Below are 24,983 nucleotides of genomic sequence, written 5' to 3' on the forward strand. Positions count from 1 at the left end.
CAACCCAAATGCGAATTAAGAAAATAACGATATATGTAGTTCCTAATACCTGTGCTAATACATATATGTACATTAGAATTTGAAAAGATTATACTAAACGGTACAAACAAACGAAAAATCAAATTCAAATTCAAATTATCATATGAATTTGCAAGAATGTAGTTACAAATTATAGATGTTTTAATTACAATATTATGTGGCTAATACATTCTACTTTCTTCATCTGATATTGTGGTGTATTTATTTATATTCTTTTGTCCGTATGTCACAACAGTAAGTATTAACTTACGTTGTCTTTTGAAATAAAAGTCTTCAATGTTACTCGAAACCGACGGAACAAAATGTGTTAGTATTTTAAGCAGAAATAGCTTATTTTATTAAACGAGATTGACAGTTCTGAAATAGGAGCTTGATATGCTAAAATAATCAATCTATGCTTATTTTTACAATAAGAATTTATGTTATTATATTCTGCTTCCTAGAATCCTAAAGCCCAAGCTATGTCATTCCAACTAATTCGATTGGCTAGAAGATCCTACACAGAAAGACGTTTATTCAATGGCATATAGCCTCACAAGGACATTACGAAAGAAATATAAAAAATACTTATATATGGTATTAAAAAATACACATTGAAATGTGCAGACTCACGGCTAAATCTCAAACCAGGTTGCCACAATTAGGTATACACTTTTTCCCTCATAGATTTAATAAACAAATATCTTGTCACTGTTATAATATTATAAAAAATCCCCTTAAAATGAAAAGTCAACAGTAAACAATAATTGTACAACAAAACTAGTTAAACATGCCAAGAAGAACAACCCTATTCAAAACTCTATACTTTGTTTATGTTTCAATTAATTATTAACGAAAATTAATTACTCTAACGCCTCCCCTGTGTAATTTAATGTAGGTAATACCTACTTCCGACACTCCTATGCAAATAATAAATTTCGTTAACAGCCAATATGCTTATGAGAATGGATAGATAATTATGTTTATACATTACACCTATATATTTAACAAGGAACTGTGACGTCATTAAAAAATGATTAAACCTGTAAATATAAGTTACTAGCCGAGCCCCGCGGTTTTACCCGCATTGCTTCCTGATGGTCTTAGCGTGATGATATACATTATACAGCCATCTAACACTTTTTCAAATTGGATCGTAGTTCCCGAGATTTGCGCGTTCAACCAAGCAACAAAACATACAAACTCTACAGCTTTATAATATTAGGTAGTATAGATAATATTTGTAACCAATTACCAAATGGCTTGGCAGATTTTATGTGAATTAGATCTGAGAATCAGTAGTAATAAGTCTTAAAACTGCTTTACACACCTAAATAATAAGAGTTGTAACATACTTGTTTTTGATCCAAAATTGTTTCAGTCTGAACATATCAAGTTTGAATGCAACATTTGTAACGAGACAAGTAAAACCGGTACATTGTTGTCATCCCCTTTCGTTATTCTCAATATGTCGTACAATGCTTTATATCTACTACAAAGGAAACCAGAGCGTATTGCTTTTACAAAAGCTTCGGATATCGCGATCATTCGTAGATAGAGTAATGAGGCATCATTATTTACAAATTGATAAGACCACAGTTGATAGGTAATTTGTAAAAACGTATTAGTTTAAAAAACCCCGCTTTTAAGATAAACTCATGAAATGATTGTATTGTCACCGATCCTTGATACGCGTATAAAGCACTGTCGGTTTAAAGTGAATCAAAATGGACTCTAAAGGAGTTGGTTACGGTGTGTAATATAATTAACGAAGTTTTTAATGACTGACGAGTGTCAAAGAAGACTGCACAGTGCCATGCCGATTATTCTCTGTAGAAACTGCTTTCCGAATTGGTGGTAAATGGTAAATCTATGTTATGACGAATCAAAAGTGCTTCTAGAAGAAGTGTTATTGCATTAATAAATATTTCAGTTTGATTTTGAAGCCTACGCACTCATAATCAACTCATTCGTGTGCAATAATGCAGGGTAACAAGACTCGTACCTATATAGATACTTTAGTTCATACTCACTACGCTGGCTTAGTGCATGTAAGCAGTAGTCTACATAACGTAGAATAACTAAAAAATATACAACTCATAGTAAAAAAATTGCACAACATACACCCAACAAATTCAAAGCGTTTAAGCTTCAAAGCTGGGAACAGTGATTCACAAGATCTTACATTCATACCGCATACTTCAATGTTACTAAATATAAACATCAATAAATCAAATATACTTTACAGAGACATAATTTGCACCGAACGCAGCGTTTGACAGCGTAAACAAAATAATCTGTGGCACTCAGGGCTGCCAACTGTGCGACATTTAATTTAATTATCTGTACGAAATAATTAAAAACCTTTTTACGGTTGCGATTAATGTGCATCAATTTACAGGGATAACGCTTTACGTGAGTAAACAAATAAATTGTTTTATTGGTAAATTAGGGTTGCTAATTGTTACGTATGTTTCTTAATTCTCGTAAAACGACCTTTACGCCAGCCAATTACTTCTCCATTTGCGAACAATTATCTCTTTTCGACGAATATGTGTACGTGACAATGATAACGTATTAAACAAAGTGAATAGTAGCCGAGCCAAGTGACCAAACGTTATTTCGTACCGCCAATATCTTCAAAGTGACTCTTTCTTCGTAAAACACTCAATTAAAAACACGTATAACACATATTTTCAAATATATCACATCTTTTACAGTCCTAAGGCTCGTGTCACTGCAGTGTTACGTCTTAAAAGTTTTACATCTAATATGAATATCATTTCAAAACGATCATGAAGCAGCCCAAGAGCTCCTCACACCACAGCCAAAGTGACCCATCGTTATTACTGTAATGTAATGTACCTACACTAATTAGAATCACATCAAATATATAATTTCAAAAACTAACTTGCGCCATCCCTACAGCTCCTCACACCACAGAGCCAAAACAGTGGCCGGCCGTTATTTCTGTACAAGCGATATCTTCAAAGTGACTCAATTTCACGTGATACGGATCGATGACTCGAAGATCGATCTTGTACGAGAATAATGTACCTTTATACCGACGTGATGTGTACACTTCAGAACCATTCGATACTTTGTTCAGATTTCAGAATGAGATTTTAAAGAGTAGTCTGAGAATAGTATACCTTCCGTTGCACTGTTGTTACGTTCAGAAAACCAATTAAAGCGGATGTTACTATTATCGAACGTTTTGAAATTCTCGTTAATAATTTCGTAGTGTCAATTTTGGAATTTAAAAGGAAATTAAAAGACACTTTACAGAATGAGACGTAAAAAGCATTTTAGATAATTCCTCTTGTTTTAGCTTACAAATAGAAATTTCTATTAATTCCCTTATGTTTCAAGAAATAACAATAGCGGGCAGAATCATGTAATAGCTAGAAAAACACACAATTATGTAAAACAAGAATAAATATGTACATAGGTACATAGAACTAAATATTATGTGAGTCCTTGACCGCATCTAAACCGGCTCGAACCGGTTCGTATAATCCAATATCCCTTTGCCAAAACAGAGCTTGCATGCATTACATTAATTTTATTGAAAGTAACTCCACTTTGGTTTAAGAAGATTCAGCTCTTGGTATCGCTGGTAATATGTAGCTTATTGTGCTGATAGAATATTTAACACTTTAGGGCATATTTACATGAATGATTTGTAACTTTAACTTAACGATAATCTTAACTTGTCTGACAGATACCTAAGTTATCCGTATCCGGAGAATGAAAAACCGTTATTCCTCGTTAAAAGGATAGTAAATAGAGCCTATCTCTTATTTTAAATATTTATGTTACCAAAATGCTATCAAATACTGCTAATAAACATTCGCAATAATTACGATCTCTATCAATTTAAAGATTACAAATATAAATATTATACTATCTTTTATATCGTAATCTAATAATTTAAAAACAATATAATCGATGTAGAACGGCTCTAAAAATAGAATATGCTACTTAATTTAGTAGATTAACGAATTAAAAAAACCTTACCCCAAAAATAGAACTCCATCCTATTCAAAACTGTCCTAGCTTGTCAACTAGCATACCTCCTAATTTCCTAGCTTTGGAAATGAACCAAGTTTTGTCTTAGATACGTAGCCAGAATCTATGTACTAGCTTGCTAGCTTACTGACACTGGCTTGCTATCATAGCTTGAAAAACTAGCCTCGTGTATCTCCGTCATAATAAGTCATCTTAATAATTTTCATAACTTCAACTTGTCCGTGTATTTAAGTTAAATAAAATAAAATAATTGCATTCAGTACAAACACAATTATCCATTTAACTTCGTGATTCGTGAATAAAATCCAATGAATTCCAAATTAATAAACATTCATTGTCTAAACACATTCAGGTACGTACAACAAAACAGATAACCGAATATAATTAATTTAACAAATCCCGATACGCTTGTAAACCGTTTAATCAAATATAATAATCATTTTCCAATTGAGAGCAAGCGATTAATTGCTATGAAATAATATCGTGTGTAATGTTAACCATTTTAACGTTCTAAATTAATCAAACATAAAGGAATGTTAAACCAATACAATAATATAAAATTACTAGCGGTCCGCCCCGGCTTCGCCCGTGGTACATATGAAAAATAGATGTTGGCCGATTCTCAGACTTACCCGATATGCACAGAAAATCGGTGCGGTTCATGAGAATCGGTCCACCCGTTTCGGAGGAGTATGCAGACTAACATTGTGACACGAGAATTTTATATATAAGATGTATATTACAAATTCACTTTATTAATAATGCTCATTGAATCAAAACTGTTATTTAAAATTATCATCAAATCTAACCTCTCAACAAAAACAAAACATTTTCAAGTTCATATGAAGCAAATTTATTTATTTAACAAAGATTTAAACAAGTATGTTAGTACAAGATAAGTTCACAATTAATAGCCAATCTTCGGCCAGTAGTCGAAATTCGATCATATCTAATAAACATTATCACACGTATCGCGATGAAACACACATTCAAATCCGCATTGCGATACGAAAGACATCGCTACTTGGATCATAGCGTTACGTGGAAACAATCTAAATAATCTATTATAACATAATATATCTAATAGGTACATACCTAAATTAATAACATATCTAAATACTAATATTATAAAGCTGAAGAGTTTGGTAGTGTTTGGTTGATCGCGTTAATCACAGGAACTACGGGTCCGATTCGAAAAATTATTTCAATGTTAGATAGCTCATTTTCCGAAGAAGGCTATAAGCTATATATCATCACGTTATTACCAATAGGAGCGAAACAATGCGGGTAAACCGCTAGTGTTGCTGTAATACGACTATATAGACTTAAATCTCTTATACCTATATATTTTTTTTCTTTTACATATTCAGCCACCCGCGTTACATTAATTATAAACGTATTATATATTTATCCTCTACCTTAGGTAGCCTGAAAGAAATCGCTTTTAAGCGATAAGGTCGCTTTTGTACTTTACATCTATACCTACAATATATACTGTACATTGTAATATTAAATGGTGTGGTACAATAAATAGTTAAATAAATAAATAAATCTCAAATCTAAATACAAACAAAACTCAAACAACAGTTTCTATTAAAAAAGTCCTATCAAATCATCACAAAATATAGCAATTAGCTTGAATAGACCGCAGGTCTCATTATAAAGCCAAACATCATACGTATTAATATAAATCAAAATCGCAATCTCTTCAATCGTTCAAAAACTACCTTGAAATTCAAATCCTCGGCCATCCATTCTCAATTTAGTACTAAACAATTTGACTAATAAATACCTACGATCTAAAACACGAACCATAAATTCATTCATTGCACATTGGCACAGTTTCGCGGATCGAAATTATTCATTCAATGCCTATTTATCGTTGTTCAATACGCATCTGCGGTATTGTTTATTTATTAATTAGTGGTGAATCGAAATGCGATTACGTTCCTTCTGATCTCTTGTATAATCTACAAGGATAATGGATAATAATGCGCATCAATAAATTGGTTATTGATTTTACAAATCCATACTAATATTATAAATGCGAAAGTAACTCTGTCTGTCTGTCTGTTACACAATCACGCCTAAACTACTGAACCAATTTGCATGAAATTTGGTATGGAGATATTTTGATACCCGAGAAAGGACATAGGCTACCTTTTATTGCGAAATATGTACCACGGGCGAAGCCGGGGCGGACCTCTACTTCATCATAATCGTAATTCGTAAAACACATAAAAATGTACTTATAGATTGAACGAAATGTAATATTACTTTAGCGACACAACCAAATAGATTCTAGATAAAACAATTTCCTACATAAAAAATAGCTCTAAACCTCAATATTCAACTTGTACATACCTACTATTGCTGAACCGCGGAATTTCGTCTGCTCTTAAATTAATATTTCTGCAGCCTTTTTTATTACCATCCAATCATTCTATTGGTCGTAGCTTGATATTACATAGCCTTCTTCGATAAATTGACTAGATAATATGAATTAATATATAGTATATATACTATACCTACTACCTCGTTAAATTGACTAAGCGTCCAACATAAAATAAATTTCCCAATAAACACCATCCATTCTTGAGATTATTAGTAAACGAACCACTTCATAATATTCCTATACACATACAAGATATTACCTACAGATGCAGTATATCACCTCGAAACCAATTGTACACTACAGCTACAGCATGTTTCGAATATTTCGCCAACCGCATCGAGCGCATATCCCGATAAACCTTGGCCCTATCTCGCATCGGAAATAACTAATGCATTTACGTGCTTGCGTCGATTGTATGTATGTATGTTTGTGTGGTTGGAGAAATACGGAAGGTAAGGAAGTTTATGTTATGCCAGTTTTGTGTAAGAATTATTGTCTAATAGAGTGAACTACCTACCTATAGTAATAGAGACCTATCTATATAGCTTTGAAGAGAAGGAATAACAAAGAAAATTGACCTACTATTAATTATAACTTATCTAATAGTTAGGCTAAACGATTAAATACAGTTTAATAACTCAGGCCCCGGAATCACAGACACAATAGAAAATCTATTGTGTCGTGGACCGATCGGGCCGTTCGGGGCTCAATGGGTTAAAGTAGGTACCTACTAAAAGAAATGATTATAAAATCTTGACGTGAAATCTTTCATTTCACAACGTCAGGCTCATAAACACAACAACAACTTAATAATTTTACTTTATAAATACTGAAAATTTATCTCTAAAATAAATAAATCATATACAATGTCCTCTTCGCAATGTTATGAGTGCGTTCACATAAACATAACATTTTTACGAGTCAGGGATTAAATATTGAAGAACTTTGCCGAAAACATCTAAATATAGCTTCAGAATACTTCAGATATTCTGTTTTACACGTGTCAATCTAAATGCAACAGATAAATAAAAAAATAATAAAAAAAAACTATAGAGCCAAGTGGCTTTGACGTTTACCTGTCTAACTACCTTCATTTGTTCAAACTCAAACATTTATTAATTCAATTAGACTTACTCACGAAGCACTTTCGTCGTCATGACATAGTTTGACGATTTACCATCGTTTCCATAATTTATAATTTCAACCTACAATAATAAATTATCAATGCACTTTAAATGACGTTCATTAATTCTTCCAATACAATAGTTCAATCAAACGAACCAAGCTAAATTGTTAACCTATAAACTAACCCGATCCGAAACCCACATAAAAATAAACTAACAGCTGTTACATTCGATTCACCGCCAAAATTACGAGTTGTTTCGTCTAAAAACTATATTATAAATACAATAGGATACACACATGTTTCTCGTCAGATAAAACAAATGAATGTAATGCTCATAAGTAATTGCTATCTTAAAATCCAACATCAATGAAGCACTTATAACGGATTCCAGAGTAGAAATATAAATAATTATATATATCTATATGCGTGTATAAATAATTATTGACGCAGTACATTCCATATGGAATTAATGTGGGCGGAATGATATTCTATCCATATATTATTTAGATTTGGGATCAATGTTTGTTTAATGGTTAAGTGTACTTGGAACGGTGTTTTCTTAATATCAAATGATGAGATTTAACATTTAAGATGAATTTAAATGCTAATTGAAAACGCCTGGGCAATTAAATGTATCTATCATCTAAAAAAAATTTAAAACCCGTCTACGATTGTGGTGTTTAAAATTCATTTTCCGTCGAGTTTAATAATAAATCACGAATCTCTTTGTTCCTATATCAATGAAGAATAAATAGTTTCGCTGAAACCGTTACAGTACCGACACTAGTGCAAACTTTTCTGAATTCACTCTTGCGTTTATTTGCCTCGCGTATTATGGACGATTAATGAGTTCGCCAGCAATATATTATACAAATACAAAACTACTTTACAATGTTTTCAAACATGAATCTACAATTCGATTGGAAGCATGCAATTAATTTTAAAACACCTAAACTATTTGAAATATAAATTCATCTCTATTAATTTACGATACGTTCAAACAATAGACAAAATTAAAAACTGTTCGCAAAAAAAAAGAATAAAAAAGCGCGCGTGTCTGTGACTCACGCGTTCGAAATAAAAAAAAAGAGCGCTCGTAGCTGTCAATACGTCACGTTGACATTTCGGGTGAGTCACGCGCCTGTCAGCCAAGGGGGCGGGACGGAATTCGCGCCAAGACGCTTGCCTAGCCGAATGGGCGTCGCGAATCTTGTGTCCATTGGCCGCATCTTAACAACGTTGGATTAGCCCTTTTTAGGGTTCCGTAGCCAAAATGGCAAAAACGGAACCCTTATAGTTTCGTCATGTCCGTCTGTCCGTCTGTCCGTCTGTCCGTCTGTCACAGCCGATTTACTCGGAAACTATAAGTACTACAGTGATGAAATTTGATGGGAATATGTGTTGTATGAACCGCTACAAAAATATGACACTAAATAGTAAAAAAAAGAATTGGGGGTGGGGCCCCCCATACATGTAACTGAGGGATGAAATTTTTTTTTTCGATGTACATACCCGTGTGGGGTATCAATGGAAAGGTCTTTTAAAATGATATAAAGTTTTCTAAAAAACATTTTTCTTAAAGTGAACGGTTTTTGAGATATCAGCTCTCAAAGTCGTAAAAAGTATGTCCCCCCCCCTCTATTTTTATAACTACGGGGTATAAAATTCTAAAAAAAATAGAGGTGATGCATGCTAATTAACTCTTTCAACGATTTTTGGTTTGATCAAAGTATCTCTTATAGTTTTTGAGATAGGTTGATTTAACTGTAATTTATTATATTTGCTGCTACGGAACCCTTTGTGCGCGAGCCCGACTCGCACTTGGCCGGTTTTTTGTGTTTATTTTCAACAGTTAAACATCTCAACTTTAGATACAAAGTTACTTGTTAAAAAAAAGTTGTACACTCCATAAGAAGATCTTATTGAACATGGGTTGACAAAATAAATAAAGTGTTTGTTGCGACATATTATGAAATATTAACTAGGATTAGCCACCTATCACAATATGTATTCTTTTAAAATGCCGATTCAACGCTGTTACATATTGACTAGAAACAAAATGTATTTACGAAGAATATAAGTAAATCGCCGGGGGAAATTATTAAATAAATAAAAATACTTTTTACCTTAACGTTTCAGATATTCTTTACATTGTTTAAGTATCGTATAAGCCGTCTTATACAAATTGCCCGTGACACAAATCTCAAACAAATAAATCGCCATAAAGAGAGTAATAAAATAATTTCAGATGAAAATTCAATTTAAAGGCTATCGCCCTAAAGAAATAAAAATAAGATCAAAGCTCTCGGAAACAAAGCCGTTGTAAAATGTTTGTGGAACAATCGTAAATCAATTGGGACTTGAGTAAAGAAAAAAAACTTGTCTACGGCCGTTCCGTCTGACTTTTAATGAGTTGCCAATACCAATAATAATTACCCGTGATTTGTATGTATGCGCCTTTATTCTCTTTTTGAATTCACGAGTGTGGCAATATAATTTTACCGCGCTTTTAGGTTCGACCAAATTAAAAATACATTTCTTTTTTACGATGCGCTTAACATCTTTGGTAACGGCACACATCCTGCTTACATTGTACATTTTTAATTGCTTAAAACGGGTATTGCATTAACAAACAAAATACCTAATTATTATGTAAACATAAATGGGTAGGTATCGTATAACAAACATTTAATCTTGAGTGTGTGTGTGAAGTCCCGTGTCCCCGTAGTGGGGTAAGGGGCAGATGCATTATTCATACATCTGTTTCACTGATCGATTTTCTTTAGGGACAAGTAGGTGATCAGCCTTCTGTGTCCTGCCAGACCGAGACATTTTTTTTTCTTCATCTCCACCGGGAATCGAACCCAGGACCCCTCGGTTCTACGCTCACGCGTCAACCACTGTACCAAGGAGGCGGTCAAATTTTAATCTTTAATAATCTTTAATTTTGAGTAGTAAGTAATTATTGTTAACACCGGAAACACGTATTGGAAATATGTCGTTAAAAACGTGTTCTGATTATTTTTTTTATTATCAATGAAAAAAAAATATCTTTAAATTGAAAAATAATCTGATAGGCTCTACAAATAGACTTAATATTATTATTATTAGCTGTGCATAGCATTACATAGCAAGTTTTTTATCAGATCTAACATCGTACACATTAATCATGTTTTATAATGTACGTAGCATAACAAATCTATAATTTATGATCCGTATAGCATTGCCTAAATGGCCTAGTACGTTTCACAATTATTTCCCGCCCTTGAACCATAGAGAATACCACTTTTACGAACACGAAGTACAAACATAAAGAATTAAAGTCGATTACGTCTGTAGGCCGTAAATCATCAGGTACAATATTAAACTACGTTCAAACAGTCGTTCAAAATCGATTCCAAACCGCACAGATTAATAATCGAACAAATGTTACCTGGCTGTGTTCGAATAGAAACTTTTCGCGTTACTACAACTTGCGACGAAACATTTTCCGAGTATGATACCTTCAACGTCTTGGTTATAGATTGGGGATCTCCTTTTGGTTTTCTGACCGAACTTTTAGCGAGTTTTAAACAAATGCTGTTACATTTTATAGATCGTTATGTTATGGCTTTAACAATACCTCAATGGCTTAAACGATTCGTGTTTATAAAGTAAAATATATATAAACACAATTAACGAATAGAAATGGTATCAAACTGAATACAAAACTGAATAAATCGAGATTCTAACACAATATCTTCTGTTGAAGTTGATTAAAAATATTACAATTTTCTGGATCTAACTTCGAGGTTATGTGCAACGTGTATGTGAATAAGACCACACGAAAGAAGGCAATTATATAATTACTAGTTGCGACTTGCGTTGCGCGTTTTCAACACCGACGAATCCGCGGGCAAAATCAAGTAGGTATTTTGTTATTATTAGATAAGTAATATTATGATGTCTAACATATATTACTGTTTCATTCAAATCCGTCAAATAGTATTTTCGTGACAAAATAACAAACATTCATCCTCACAAACTTTCGCATTTATAATATTAATAGGAAGAATTGCGTGATTCAAACATTAAACATTCTAAGCGGAAAATTCTGTTACAATTATAACTAGATGACACAAAAGAATGAATTCTCAACTGCATAATATATCCGCGTCATATTCTTGGGAGAAAAACTTTTTACTACTTTGCGATTTTAATCAATCTTTTATCAGAAAATTCAATTAAAAGCCGCTGTGTGCAAACCCCTAACAATCTCTGGTGTTTTAATATCACTTACTAACTGTGCTCTGCGGTTTTACGCGGTTTTACACGCAGTGCTCCGCTCCTGTTGGTCTTAGTGAGATGATATATAGCCTATATAGATAGGCTAAGGCTTAAGGCTATGAGAGCCTTCCTCGATAAATGGGCTATCTAACACCGAAATAATTTTTCAAATCGGACCAATAGTTCCCGAGATTAGCGCGTTTAAAAAAACAAACAAACTCTTCAGCTTTATAATATTAGTATAGATTTAGATTCTATCAGAATGTAATTGTTTGTAACTCAAGAATGTTATAAAAAAGTTGTAGGTACAGTTTATTAATCAGACAATAGTTACTTTCCAGTGTTCTGAACTAAAATATTGTTTTAATTGAACTAAGATAGCAATCTTATGACACCATACCCACATAAATATTATAATAATTTATTATTACTTTAAACCACTATGTAATAAATTGTAAAACAACACTTTCCTTAACATTTTTTGCTATTCATGCGGTAATTCTGACATTTTAAATAATAATTATATCTTTATAACATTTCTCCTTGTTCCATTTTTTTCCTTATTACAACCACTTATAAATACAAGGCAATCATACAAAATCTAACAACATGAACTAATTTCTTTGAGCGGGACAAATTCAACCAATTTCTTTGCATCATTCTAGCTTTAATTTCAATCAAAGAAACTAACATGCACTCACAATTTTTGCACTCATCCATACTAATATTATAAATGCGAAAGTAACTCTGTCTATCTGTCTGATACTCAATCACGCCTAAACTACTGAACCAATTTGCATGAAATTTGGTATGGAGATATTTTGATACCCGAGAAAGGACATAGGCTACCTTTTATTGCGAAATATGTACCAAGGGCGAAGCCGGGGCGGACCTCTAGTTTTAAATAAATCTTTGTACAAGATAACAACCACAATGTTGTTTTACAATACAGCAACAAAATAATATAATAATAAAGATCTTGCATTCTTTCGCTTTCAATCACAAAATTTTTATACAATCAATATTTTAAAACAAACAGATTACAAGTATACATTAAATAATGAATAAATTGACATTACAGAAGCTAATAATGCATTGCTTATCAGGTCAATGATTTATTACCTTTATCAGTATTTTTTATCATACTACTTGTGAGGCAGTTATACTCAATATAAAAATGTTTTAATATTTTTATAGATGGCAATAGTTTTTTGTACTTGTGTCTTTTGGCATGTAATAAAATATAACTTTTAAATGTTTTTGGTGTGCTATCAAAACAACATGATTGCATTCTATAGTTTCATTGAAGTAGAAATTTTGAACAAGTTATGTGGTTGATTATTTCTAAATTTTTCGTTACTTTGCTACTGAATATAATAATGCATTTAATGCATATAAGGGCCGATTTTACAATCCATGGTTAAAACTTATTCGCCCAATAAAGCATTACACGATAACATTAAAATGTCACCCGTAAACTGTCAAATACAGGCAAAGAATACATTTTTGAATTGGTAGTTTAATACTTTATTGGACGGATAAGTTTTAATCAAGCATTGAAAAATCGGCCCTTAGTTCAATATGTGCTTTATTCCTAAATTGATAAATTCATAATATAGGTACACATCCAATATTTCATCTAAGTAAATAATAACCAGTTGGCTTAGATTTATCCACTTATGGTTAAGTCTTTACAAAATTAATTTTAATATAAAAATATAGGTTTGGGCAATAATTTAGTACCTACATCAAATTATTAGCTTTTAAGATATTAAGAACTTTGTCTTATATTTAAGCATTTTAAATGGCTAAATTGAAGTTTGTTTCGGAAACATTAGTTGCCCGTAATTTTCGAACAAGATAACCTTTAAACATTTTATTGAATAATATAATGAACTCCGGATGAACTTTATAAAATCATAATTACGGAAACGTAAATGTCAACCAAATTATTCAGTTATTATTGAATCGCGATGGAAACGTTCGAGCATTTAAAAATATAATAAAAATAACTTTTTGAAAACAGAATTTGCTTTGACGGGTACACTTCCTACGAAAATAATTTTCCCGCCGGCGTGCCGCACCTAGACAAGACCGCGTCAATCACATTCACAGCGTAATTGACAGCCCGGTATTCGGCTATTTTGGACATCCACAAGGAAAACATTCACAAATATAAAAACTTCTTCAAAGTAAACCCTTCCCAAAGATACAAGCCGACTTGGCAACATCTTTTTGTCATCTGTCAAAGTAACCTCAAAAACAAAATAACAATATAACGTGGTTCTGACAATACACAAATATCAACACCGTTATCGGGTCAGTATAAGGACGAGTTACTAATGGTTTTCCGATATATTTGTATACGTACACAAAGCTTACGAGGTAAAACATGATTGTAGAAAACACGGCCATTTTCGTTTAAGTGTACATAGGAATTTGTCAATTGTAGCTAATTCAACTCGACTCACCCTTTCAACATCCAGGTCCAGTCCTGAACACAGTCTTTTGCCGCCACCACCACCGTTGTAAGCCATCATGCACCACAATACAAAACACAAATCACAACGAAACGCGATCTAAAAAACAACACCAACGCACCGTCTTCCTCAAAAGCCGCAAGCAGACTGATTGAACGAATGAAAATTACAAACCAACAACACGCGAATGAATGACGGAGCGGCAACGCGGCGCAATCTTCAGTTCAGGAGTGAACGTAATAACGCACAGTTCCACTTTTATTATTGTTTTAATATCGGTCAGTAGAACTCACTGTTTGTTTGTAATAATGTTGTGACATTTAATTTAAAACATTAAAAATGAATAAATAGTACAATTATTTATACATATTTGTAAAATATACACTTTGTCTTTTTAGATTCCTAAACGTAACAATCAGTCAAAAAAGTTCAATGCTCCTTTAAAAAAGTTGCCATCTAGATGAACACTACTAATTTATCGGTATATTTAATTTTTCCGAATATACAACTTGTTATCTTAATCTCATAGTTGGAACAACCAAACTGAAAATATTGATAATTCACATATCTCTATTGAAACTAAAAGTGAATACGGTCAAACACCATACGAATAGTACTAAATTGAATTAAGCAATATTTTAACTAATAAGAGGTCGAATTAAGTTGTTTACGAATATAACATAAGGAGTGATAATTAAATAGTAAATACATAATAACATTGACCAGCCTGTGAAAAAATTACGTATGAAAATTATTGTTAAGTATATAAAGTGATTAGCTGAAAAAATATATAATATTATAAACTTCATCCTAAACAATCAACAATGGTATCCATAATAATATTATAGAGCTGAAGAGTTTTTTTGTTTCTTTGAACGCAGTAATCTCAGGAACTGCTGGTCCGATTTGAAAAATTCTTTCGGTGTTAGATATTTTTATCGAGAAAGATATTATATAAGAAATAATGTACACTCAATGAATAAATAAATAAAATAAATAAATCATTTATTTGCAAGTAAACATGGTATACATAGGTGTTAAGAATAAGATACATTATTTCAGCATGTTTAGCCGTTATTCAACGACATGCAAATACATTTTTCATTAGATATACATTTTATATTATGTCTTCGTAACTTTATTTTATTAAAATCAATTCATTTGTTATTCATTCATATTATTATAATTAATATTTCACAATTCATTCATATTCATTACAAAAATTACATTCATTATTAAAAAATTGATATTAAGACGCAAGTAGACAATGTTAATTACGAGTTTAGGTATTCTTTAACACTATAAAAACATTTCTGTTGAAGCCATTTATAAAGTTCTTTAAAAAATAATTTAGTATCTAAGTTTTTTAATTTAGTTGGCACTTTATTATATATTATTAGTTATTACACTCATAATAATTAAATTAAATTCAATTTTCAATTTTTTGTTTTCATTTAATTATTATCAGTAAAATCTATTCGGGGACTCTAGCAACACTGTTTGCCACAGATAAAGACAAACGGCAATCGCAGATCGATTATCGATATACGTCATGTAAATTGTAAACAAAACAAACCAAAAAATAATGCAAACTTATTAAATGAGATAATTTAAGGATAAACGATGAATATTTTAAATGAGGAAGAGATTAAAATTGAATATAATGAGGACTCTTCATTTGATCCTTTAGCCGACGATAGTGAAAACACTGTAAAAGAAAAAAATAACAAGATTGAGTCTAATAATGATGATTTTGTAGTCGACTATGTAGACAATAATACGTTATGTAATGCATACAGTATAGAGGTAAAATTAATACTTATTTTTTTAAATATCAACTACCTTCTAGCTAACATTTCTATTTCACATCTATAAATATTTGAGGTTAGAACTAATATTATAAGCTATGAAGCTATTTTTAAGGTACAAAGCTATGATGAAATGATAGTAAAAATAACACTAATTTAACTTGATATTTTTCAGGATAATGACATTACCTGGTACAAAGAAATTGATAACAAAGGCAGATATTTATGTAAATACTGCGACCTACATTATTCCACCATTCAAACACTTAGATATCATATAACAAGGAAGCATTATGACGAAGCTAAAGAACTAAAACATTTAATATCAAGCAACAAACGGAGACATAAAATCAAGTGTCACATTTGTGAAGAAAAGTTTAAAAGTATAAAAAATTTAAAAGCTCATTTTGATACTTACCATAAAACAGCTTATCTTCATAAATCGTGTCTGTACTGTGATGCAACATTTCATACTGAAGATGAAATGACTGAACATCAGCTTAATGTTCATGAAACAATTAAAAAACCTCAATTTTTGTGTTCAATATGTGGATATCGTACTGCTAAGAAATCACACTACAATCAGCATCAAAATACTCACTCCTCTATAAAAGAAATGAAATGTAAATACTGCGATTACAGTACTAATTACTTGCCCAATTTGAAGATACATGAGCGAATTCACACTCAATCAAAACCGTATAAATGTGATTATGGAAACTGTACCTATTTTTGTGCAGCCAAATCTGCTTTACGCAGTCACAAATTGAAACACTATCCTGATGAAAACATGTTATATTGCGATAAATGTAGTTATAAGACTGTTTATAAGCAGACACTTAAAAAACATCAAGACAGTCATAATAGAAATAGTATAGGAATAAGAATTGTGTAGGCAAGTGATCTCTCAAGTTGGATCGAACTGCACACGGTGTGCGAATTTTATTATAATCGGTTAAGTGGTTTAGGAGTCCATTGAGGACAAACATTGTGACACGAGATTTATATATATTAAGATAAGATAAGATAGCCCTTCAGGTCCTCTACCTCCCAGCTTCAGTATATAACTACTTCTTGGAATACCCTGTATGTTAGAGCAATATACAATTATATTTATTTCAAGATTGTACGCTATTATTGTATACTATGTCTTTTCTGGGTTAATGAAAAAACAGACATTTTTGTTCACATTTTTAATATCTTACAGTACTACAAGTAATGTAAATCAACATTCTTACCTACTACTACTATTTACATATGGAAATAATTACAATGCTTACAACAATTTTACAAACAATTTTGGTGCTCAAAGCAATTAAAGATCAAAATACTTTTTTGTATATATTAAAAATATACTTTTAAGGACTCATAATGGCTTATTAGTTTTATTTTAATCACTAATGTGGAGTTGGTTTATGTCCGTCAACGTAAAAGTTTCTTGTGGCTTTCGGTAACTGTAGTTCCATTCCTTCAAGGTCTTTGGTTAGAGTGATCTGGCAACCTTTATAAAAAAAAGAAGCAGTTTTTTAAATTTTCATTATTTTTTTTTTAATATAGCTTGAAAGTGGGATACAAACATTGAGATAATATTAATATGGAGATGACACCGCCTACATCACTTATGTTCCACTCAACATACGTCATGTGACGTATGTTGAGCGGTATTTTTTAATGGTTTTAAAGTGAAACGCATCAAACATGCCTTCGTGTGTGTTACGATATTGCACAAATAATACAAATAATACGGAAAAGTGCAAAGGAATAACTTTCATCGTTAAGTACCTAACTAGATAATAATTTTTAAAACTTAGTTAGAGCAAAAAAATGGCGCACAGATTTTGTTCGTGGTGTCTACTCCATACGTAGTAATATTATCTCAATGGATACAAATTGCTAATGTTAATTGCATTTCCTTGACAAATATTGCATAGTTTATTGACATTTGAAAGAGTGGTGGGATTGTTAACTTCTAAATACATACAATTATCTTAGTAACGGAGGTTGCTAGAATTGTAACTTGATAATTATGAATATTAATTTTGTATTCAAACTTGAACTATATATTAAACTGTATAAACATATATTTTAAGTTTATATATTGTATAGCAAATTATAAAAATGTTTAGTAACAGTACGCAGACCTATATTAAATGCTTATATAAAATATAAGAAATCTTACCCAATCTAGAATTTTCTTTCAAAAACGGAGCCATGTCCAAAAGGTCATCTTCCTTCTCTTCAGATGGGGGTAGTTTATCACAATAATCATGATTTACATAAACATGGCATGTTGTACATGCTAGTGAAGCTTCACATGCTCCTAGAAAAAAGAAATTTAAATATTAAATGAAAGATAAAAAATTTAATATAGCAAAAATATTACCAAGTAAGTTACTACTTGATAAACTACTACCAAGTAAGTTAACTTACTTATATCTAAAGTAATATTTGCTATTATTAATAAGAATTGCATTTATATATGAGACAATAATGATGTTACTAGTTTAAGGGCCGATTTTTCAATGCTTGGTTAAAACCTATCCGTCCAATAAAGTATTACACGATAATATTAAAATGTCTCGTAAACTGTCAAATACTGGCAATTAGAATACGTTTTTAAATGGTAGTTTTATACATTATTTGACGAATAAGTTTTAACCAAGGATTGAAAAATCAGCAAAAATATATAAATAAAACTAACCTTCCATTTCAATGCCATATCTGTGTGCTAAATATAATACATTATCACCTATTTTACCTCTAACTTTGGTTTTTTTACCATCTTTATCAACATACACTACATTTACCCTGTAAACAGTTTAATCATTTAAGTATATTTTCACAAATTAAAAATAATCACTTATTAATTTTCTATGATATTCTTTGCCTTTGAACAAAGTATACAAAAACAAACACTGAAACATTAAACACAGGCATAACTTGAAACAGCGCTTGAAAGAAGTATTTTTATTATTTTTACGAAACTTACACTTCGTCTTCTGACTTAGGATCCTGCCATTCGTATTCACCATGCCTTAGACCTGAATGAAAATAATAATCATTAGTTCCAATACGTAAATTTTGTACAAAATTGAGCACTAAATTATTATATTACCTGCAGATACATGAAATCGGCTTTTTTGTACGCACTGTGCGATTTTTCTGACCTTATGTGCTGTTAGATTGAGACATCTTAAAGAACGAATCATTTTGATAATATTTCATAATCCAAACACCATTTATTGTTAAAGCTGTATTATTTTTCTTTCAAATTCAAAATTTTAGAGGTTATTTTGATTGAACATTTACGAATGACAAACAAGTCAAACATCTTATTGTCAACAATGTCAATGTGTGAATTAAAAATGTCAACAATACTTCATGCCTTCATGGCAGTATCAGCTGATTTTTATAAAAATCTCTAATCTATATTTTTGTTGGTTTAATGCTCTAAGTCCTATGATATTTTATATATTATTCTCACCTAAGAATCTCACTAATATTCTAATAAATTTTTCTGTGCTATTTTATATTGATTTCATTCAATTTGTAAAAACTTAAAGCACTTTGGTATTTTAAATATCGGGTCTACAAAATACTTAGAGCATTAAGCCAACTTTAATGCTCAGACTTGCTCTGTGATATCCTTTCTTCAAAGCATTAGGCGCGGGTCAAACACAAGCGGCGCGGGCGCGGGCGTGCCATAAGCGCACCTCTTGAATCTGTTTTGCACCACGTCCTTCTTATACATTTTGTATGAAAGAATTTTGGAAAGGCGACGAGGCGGCACGCCACGGTTGCGCCGCGGGCGTACCGCAGGCGTACCGCAGGCGCGCTTCCCCCATCGCATCCAAATAGAGGTCAATTCACGGTCATACACAATCAAAAACAAATCGGGTGGTAGGAGACGGTAGCCTGTCAGTCAAAAATGTGTTCTCTCTGTGTGGAATTATATAGAGCTGCTATTACATACCCTTCTTCGTTTTGTTTTTAAAGGTGAATTGAATTAATCGATGAAATGATTTACACAGGTGATGGCAGTAGGGAAAGTGAAAATGAAGAAGAGCATAATGAAAGTTCCCATGTATTTACAATGTCAGAAATAAAGATAATCCTGATTTTGATTGTGTTTTTTATTTATTTGTAATTGTAATAATATTGTGGAATGATCAGTACTGTAAATACTTTTGAACTGAGATTTTAATGATAAGATTTATATGGTTTAAATGTAAACCTGTGTTTGAAAACCATATTTTATCTATACTAATATTATAAAGAGGAAAGGTTTGTATGTATGTATGTATGTATGTATGTATGTATGTATGTACTATGTATGTATGTATGGTTTTCACGCATAAACTAGGTACTGGACCGATTTTGATGAAATTTGGCACAGATAATCTTTAGACCCTGAGAAAGAACATAGGCTACCTTTTATTGCGAAATATGTACCACGGGCGAAGCCGGGGCGGACCGCTAGTACAATATAAATTTTGTGTTATTTTAACCTTTTTTTCTTCCATCATTACACCAGTACTACTTTAAAATTACTTTAAAAGTACTATAAAATTTTCCAAGTAAATTCCAACATTTCCAACAAAGATATATTTGCAATCGTGGGGTTATCCTCGCTATTTACTTACAAGGAATTATCAAAACAAAATCGTTACTTTCAAATTAATGTTAATCTCTTTTAGCACAAAAAACATAATTTTACTAAATTATGCATGAAGAAAATGCATTTAACCACTCTATATAAATATCATTTTCGGACGCCAACAGCGCGCCCGATGCGCGCCGGCAGCGCGCCCGAGGCGCGCCGCGCCGCTTGTATATGTCCCGCGCCTAAAACCACCTTTCTTTGTATACAGAATAAACTTGGTCTTTTGAAATTAATTTTAAGATATGGTAACGATTAGCTCTCAAAGAGACTGAAAGGAACGGAAAGGAAAGAGGACTCGCCAGTCGCCACTCAAACAAAAGTCAAAATGTCAATGTCATCATTAATCAAAGGCATCTGCCTATTTTTCATACAATAAAATATAATTTTAATTAGAATTTAGATATTAATTTTGCATTTTCATAAAAAGTACAATGTAACATAGATATTAAATTTAAACATTATATAGTAATAATTAATTATAATTTCGTAATAAGATTGGTGTTGTGAATTTGATAGCTTTTAGTCGGTAAGTTTTATGACCAAATGACGTGTATATTCCAAGACTTTTTAACCTTGTACTTGTGATTTTTTACCATTCAATTGTTCATAAAGTTAAAAATAAACCTACTTATCTATTTTAGGAATACTTACCTATATTTATCTTTTATCCATTCTATTTTTGTAAGATTCTCTTATCACATAGAATTATTCCATTAGTTTTCTATTATCAATAACACTGTCAATCCATGTCTTTTGATAACGTATGTTTTGATAAAAGAAATCATTTTTTGTTCACGGCCTACTTTAGTTTTAAAAATCACACATTAAGGACTGGGGCTTTTTATCACTACATAGTATAAACAAAGCTTTTCGCTGTCTGTGTGTCTGTGTATTTAGATCTTTAAAACAATGCAATGGAATGCCATTTATTTTAATAGAAAGAGGAGTTGGTGATGGTTTTAGTATAAAGTTGTTGGTTGTAGATAAAGAGTGTGAAGCCACAGGCGGCAGGCTAATATTGTTTAAAATATATACAAGCCACATTACAGTTAGGCCTCTTAGTAAAAATATTTTGTTTTTCAGCCATAACATAATATATAAAGTCTTGAAATTAAATTGTTACATTTTTTCAGATACATAAAAGGCAACAATGACTGATAAAGTTGATATAAAAGTCAAAAAGATCGACGAAAGAAAGGATCCCACTTTACTCTTGCCAGATGAACCAATGTCATACGAAATAAAGCCAAAAAGGAAAAAGAAAAAGAAAAAACAAGAAGATCCTTTCAAAGATATTGAAGAAAACGTAAAATTACCAACAGTCGCTGTGTTCGATCCATCGTCTGATTCTATATTGGATCCAGAAGTAAATATAAAAGTTGAAAATATTGAAGTTGAATTGGATTTTAATGATGTGAGTATGTTTGAAAACTTATTTCTATAATATAGAATTGTAAAAACATACATAACTGTTTGAATAACTGTACAGATGTTGTTGTTATTGGATTTATATAAAAATCACCTTGTTAAAGCATCATTTGAAATTTAAATATTAAAACAAAAACATCATACTACCATTCCAGATACAGACCAAATGTTTATCTGAATTAGCAGACAACTACATTAATGTTATTTCTTATTATTTATAATTCTTTATGTTTTTAACTTCCATCTACTATTTTTTAATCTTCTATACTACCCTCTGAGGTATTTTGTAAGACATTTTTTGAATAATTTATTTCTTATTACAGTTTGCAAATGATCATGGCTTAATGATGGGTACAAACAGTGATGACAGCCAGCCCGAGCCCATAGTCAAACTAGAACAAGATAATAAAGAAGCTACCCTTCTAACGTTTGAAAATATTGTCAACGATAAATCAATTTGCAAAGTGTGCCATCTAGTCTTTCGAACGCCACAAACATTACGAATGCATCAGAAAAGAAAGCACAAGGTGTTCAGACGGTTGTTTAAACATATATGTGATTATTGTGGCATGTCATATGAGACGAAGAACAGTTTAGGAGCGCACATTAGAAGGAAGCATGGACCGAATTCCACACCTGATGACAGGGAAGAGAGAACATGCGATGTGTGTGCACTAGTCTTTAAAGGCATGGCTAGATTGCGTATGCATATGCGACGAAAACACGGCTCTTTTCAAGAGTCCTTCAAGCATATTTGCGAGGACTGCGGCCTGACATACGATAAATACAGAAGTTTAATAGTACACATACAAAGAAAGCACTCCAAATCAGACGAGCCAATAGCAGATCAGTGGTTCAACTGTCCGTTTTGTCCGAAAGGATTCGGTAAACGTGAAACTTATGTACGACATGTACAGAGAAAACACAGGGTAAATGATGAAGAAACAAGCAAGAATCAAGAAATTGGACAAGATATTGGGAAAGTGAATAGCACGGAAACAGGAGAGATATGTTGTGCTGAGTGCCCGTTGGTTTTTTCATCTTTGAACTATTTAAAACTGCATATGAGACGAAAGCATAACGCCTTTAAGGATAACTTTCGCCTGAAATGTAAAATATGTAACTTGTCTTATGATAAAATAGAGAGCTTAAAGCGCCACATTCGAAGAAAACATGACAAGGGTTCGTATTGCGATGTGTGTAACAAGCAATTTGATACTCGAGAACTGTACTTAAATCATACCCACGAAAGATTGGTAAGAGAATGTACAATTTGTGGATTAATATTTGCGTCCCAAAGTGGTCTAGGCAAACATTTACGATGTACGCACAAGATTGTTCAACCGAAGACTGTTTTCTGCCATATTTGTAACGAGGGTTTCAATGATAAACGTCAATTAAAGCTGCATTATTTAAGAGTCCATTTAAATGTATCTTATACTTGTCAATTTTGTAAAAAAGTGTTCAAAGCGAAGGAGAGTTACAGACGCCATGTTGTATTTAAGCATCAAAACAAACGTCCAAATAGTGAATTGCAAACCTGTGATCAATGTTCTGAAACATTCTCTGACGAGTTTGAATTAAGTCGACATTTTGATTTAGCTCATAGGCGAACGGAGGGAACACAAGAAACAAATAATGTAGTTATTAAAAAAGAAGATGCTGATATACCGAATACATACCAATGCACAAAGTGCCCAGAAAACTATACGTCTTGGAATCAATTGAAATTGCATTACGAGCAGAACCATTACATCCTAGCCGAAACACAGTGCACAGTGTGTGGCGAAATAATACCTGGCAACGAATTACAGAAGCACATGAAAGATGCGCATACAGATAACAGCATGCGTTGTAGATTTTGTGAATATGTTACGAATAATAGAGCGAGTATGACTCAGCATATTTTAAGGCATAAGAACGCGACTACGTTGAACTGTCATTTTGAGAATTGTAAATATAAGACGTTTTATGAAGGTGCAATGGAGAAACATAAGCGTAAGCATGAAGACCAGGGTGTTAAGTTACAGTGTACCCAGTGTCCGTTCCAGACGATGAATAAGTATATATTAAAGTACCATGAAGAAGCGCACATGACGGGTAAGAAACGGTATTCATGTGATCAATGTGATTATGCAACCGTTTTGCCAGCTAACTTAGTTCAGCACAAATATAAACATTCCACAGAAAAGAGATTTAAATGCGAAATGTGTCCGTTTGCTACAAAGTACAATACGTCATTACGTTTTCATGTTAAGAAAAAACATTGTGATCTCCCATCTTAATGTTGTTATATGTTGATTGTAAATGAAATTAAAATTATTGGTGTTTTGACGATTTATTTTTAATTTTATATTACCTGCCCGCAGATGTTGTTCTACCTTATTAAGTTATTGCCCCTTAAACTTTTTTCTCTCTTTAGGAACTTATTGTCTTCTTTAAAAAAAAATAGCCAAATTGGTCGAGCCGTTCTCGAGTTTTACGCTTAGCAACACAACAGTTATAATTTTATAGATTAATTATTTATTATAAATTATATGTTTATACCAGCTATGGCTATTACGATCGTAAGTGGATCATAATATGAATTTGCCAGTCAGTTCAATCCAGGGAATTAACTAATAAGGGGTCATAATACGGCTCCTGCTCGGAAATTTGTTTGTATATTTAATGCCTACGAATTAAAATGAGCCCATAGAATATAATCCAAACCACACACAATCCAAACGCTTTATTTAAATTGCATTTATGGCGAAATATCTCGTAT

General features: G+C 32.0%; 5 protein-coding genes across 11 annotated transcripts in view; 3 read left to right on the forward strand and 2 right to left on the reverse strand.

The window, feature by feature from the left end:
- The window catches only part of sm (heterogeneous nuclear ribonucleoprotein L), a 329,990-nt gene extending 315,500 nt beyond the window's left edge, over positions 1-14,490 (reverse strand). For 5 of the 7 annotated variants that reach the window (XM_090117346.1, XM_090117348.1, XM_090117347.1 and 2 more), the window contains exon 1: positions 14,309-14,490. In XM_090117346.1, coding sequence (XP_089973472.1) covers positions 14,309-14,377 — 69 coding nt within the window. In that variant the 5' untranslated portion in view covers positions 14,378-14,490. The remainder of the gene's footprint in view (positions 1-14,308) is intronic. The other 2 variants (XM_090117351.1, XM_090117350.1) reach the window with 1 other exon arrangement.
- The window catches only part of LOC149896742 (uncharacterized), a 349,544-nt gene that overhangs the window by 291,054 nt on the left and 33,507 nt on the right, over positions 1-24,983 (forward strand). The gene's annotated exons all lie outside the window — the stretch shown is intronic.
- On the forward strand, positions 15,828-17,022 carry LOC149896743 (uncharacterized). Its single transcript, XM_090117311.1, has 2 exons — positions 15,828-16,123; positions 16,301-17,022. The coding sequence occupies exons 1-2, from the start codon at positions 15,941-15,943 to the stop codon at positions 17,018-17,020; spliced, it is 903 nt and encodes a 300-aa protein (XP_089973437.1). The 5' UTR covers positions 15,828-15,940; the 3' UTR covers positions 17,021-17,022.
- Fdx1 (Adrenodoxin-like protein 1, mitochondrial Ferredoxin 1) lies at positions 17,302-19,464 on the reverse strand. The gene is made up of 5 exons (XM_090117312.1): positions 19,241-19,464; positions 19,115-19,166; positions 18,827-18,933; positions 18,305-18,445; positions 17,302-17,626 (listed from the first exon to the last, which is right to left on the reverse strand). Exons 1-5 carry the CDS (start codon positions 19,332-19,334, stop codon positions 17,523-17,525), a joined length of 498 nt encoding a protein of 165 aa, XP_089973438.1. The 5' UTR covers positions 19,335-19,464; the 3' UTR covers positions 17,302-17,522.
- LOC149896745 (uncharacterized) lies at positions 21,118-24,550 on the forward strand. The gene is made up of 3 exons (XM_090117246.1): positions 21,118-21,314; positions 21,922-22,202; positions 22,540-24,550. The coding sequence occupies exons 2-3, from the start codon at positions 21,939-21,941 to the stop codon at positions 24,499-24,501; spliced, it is 2,226 nt and encodes a 741-aa protein (XP_089973372.1). The 5' UTR covers positions 21,118-21,314; positions 21,922-21,938; the 3' UTR covers positions 24,502-24,550.

This window comes from Colias eurytheme, chromosome 27, assembly GCF_061535395.1.
Source record: "Colias eurytheme isolate Ceu_HAF_F1 chromosome 27, ilColEury1 Martin Lab GWU primary, whole genome shotgun sequence".
Classification (NCBI taxonomy): domain Eukaryota; kingdom Metazoa; phylum Arthropoda; class Insecta; order Lepidoptera; family Pieridae; genus Colias; species Colias eurytheme.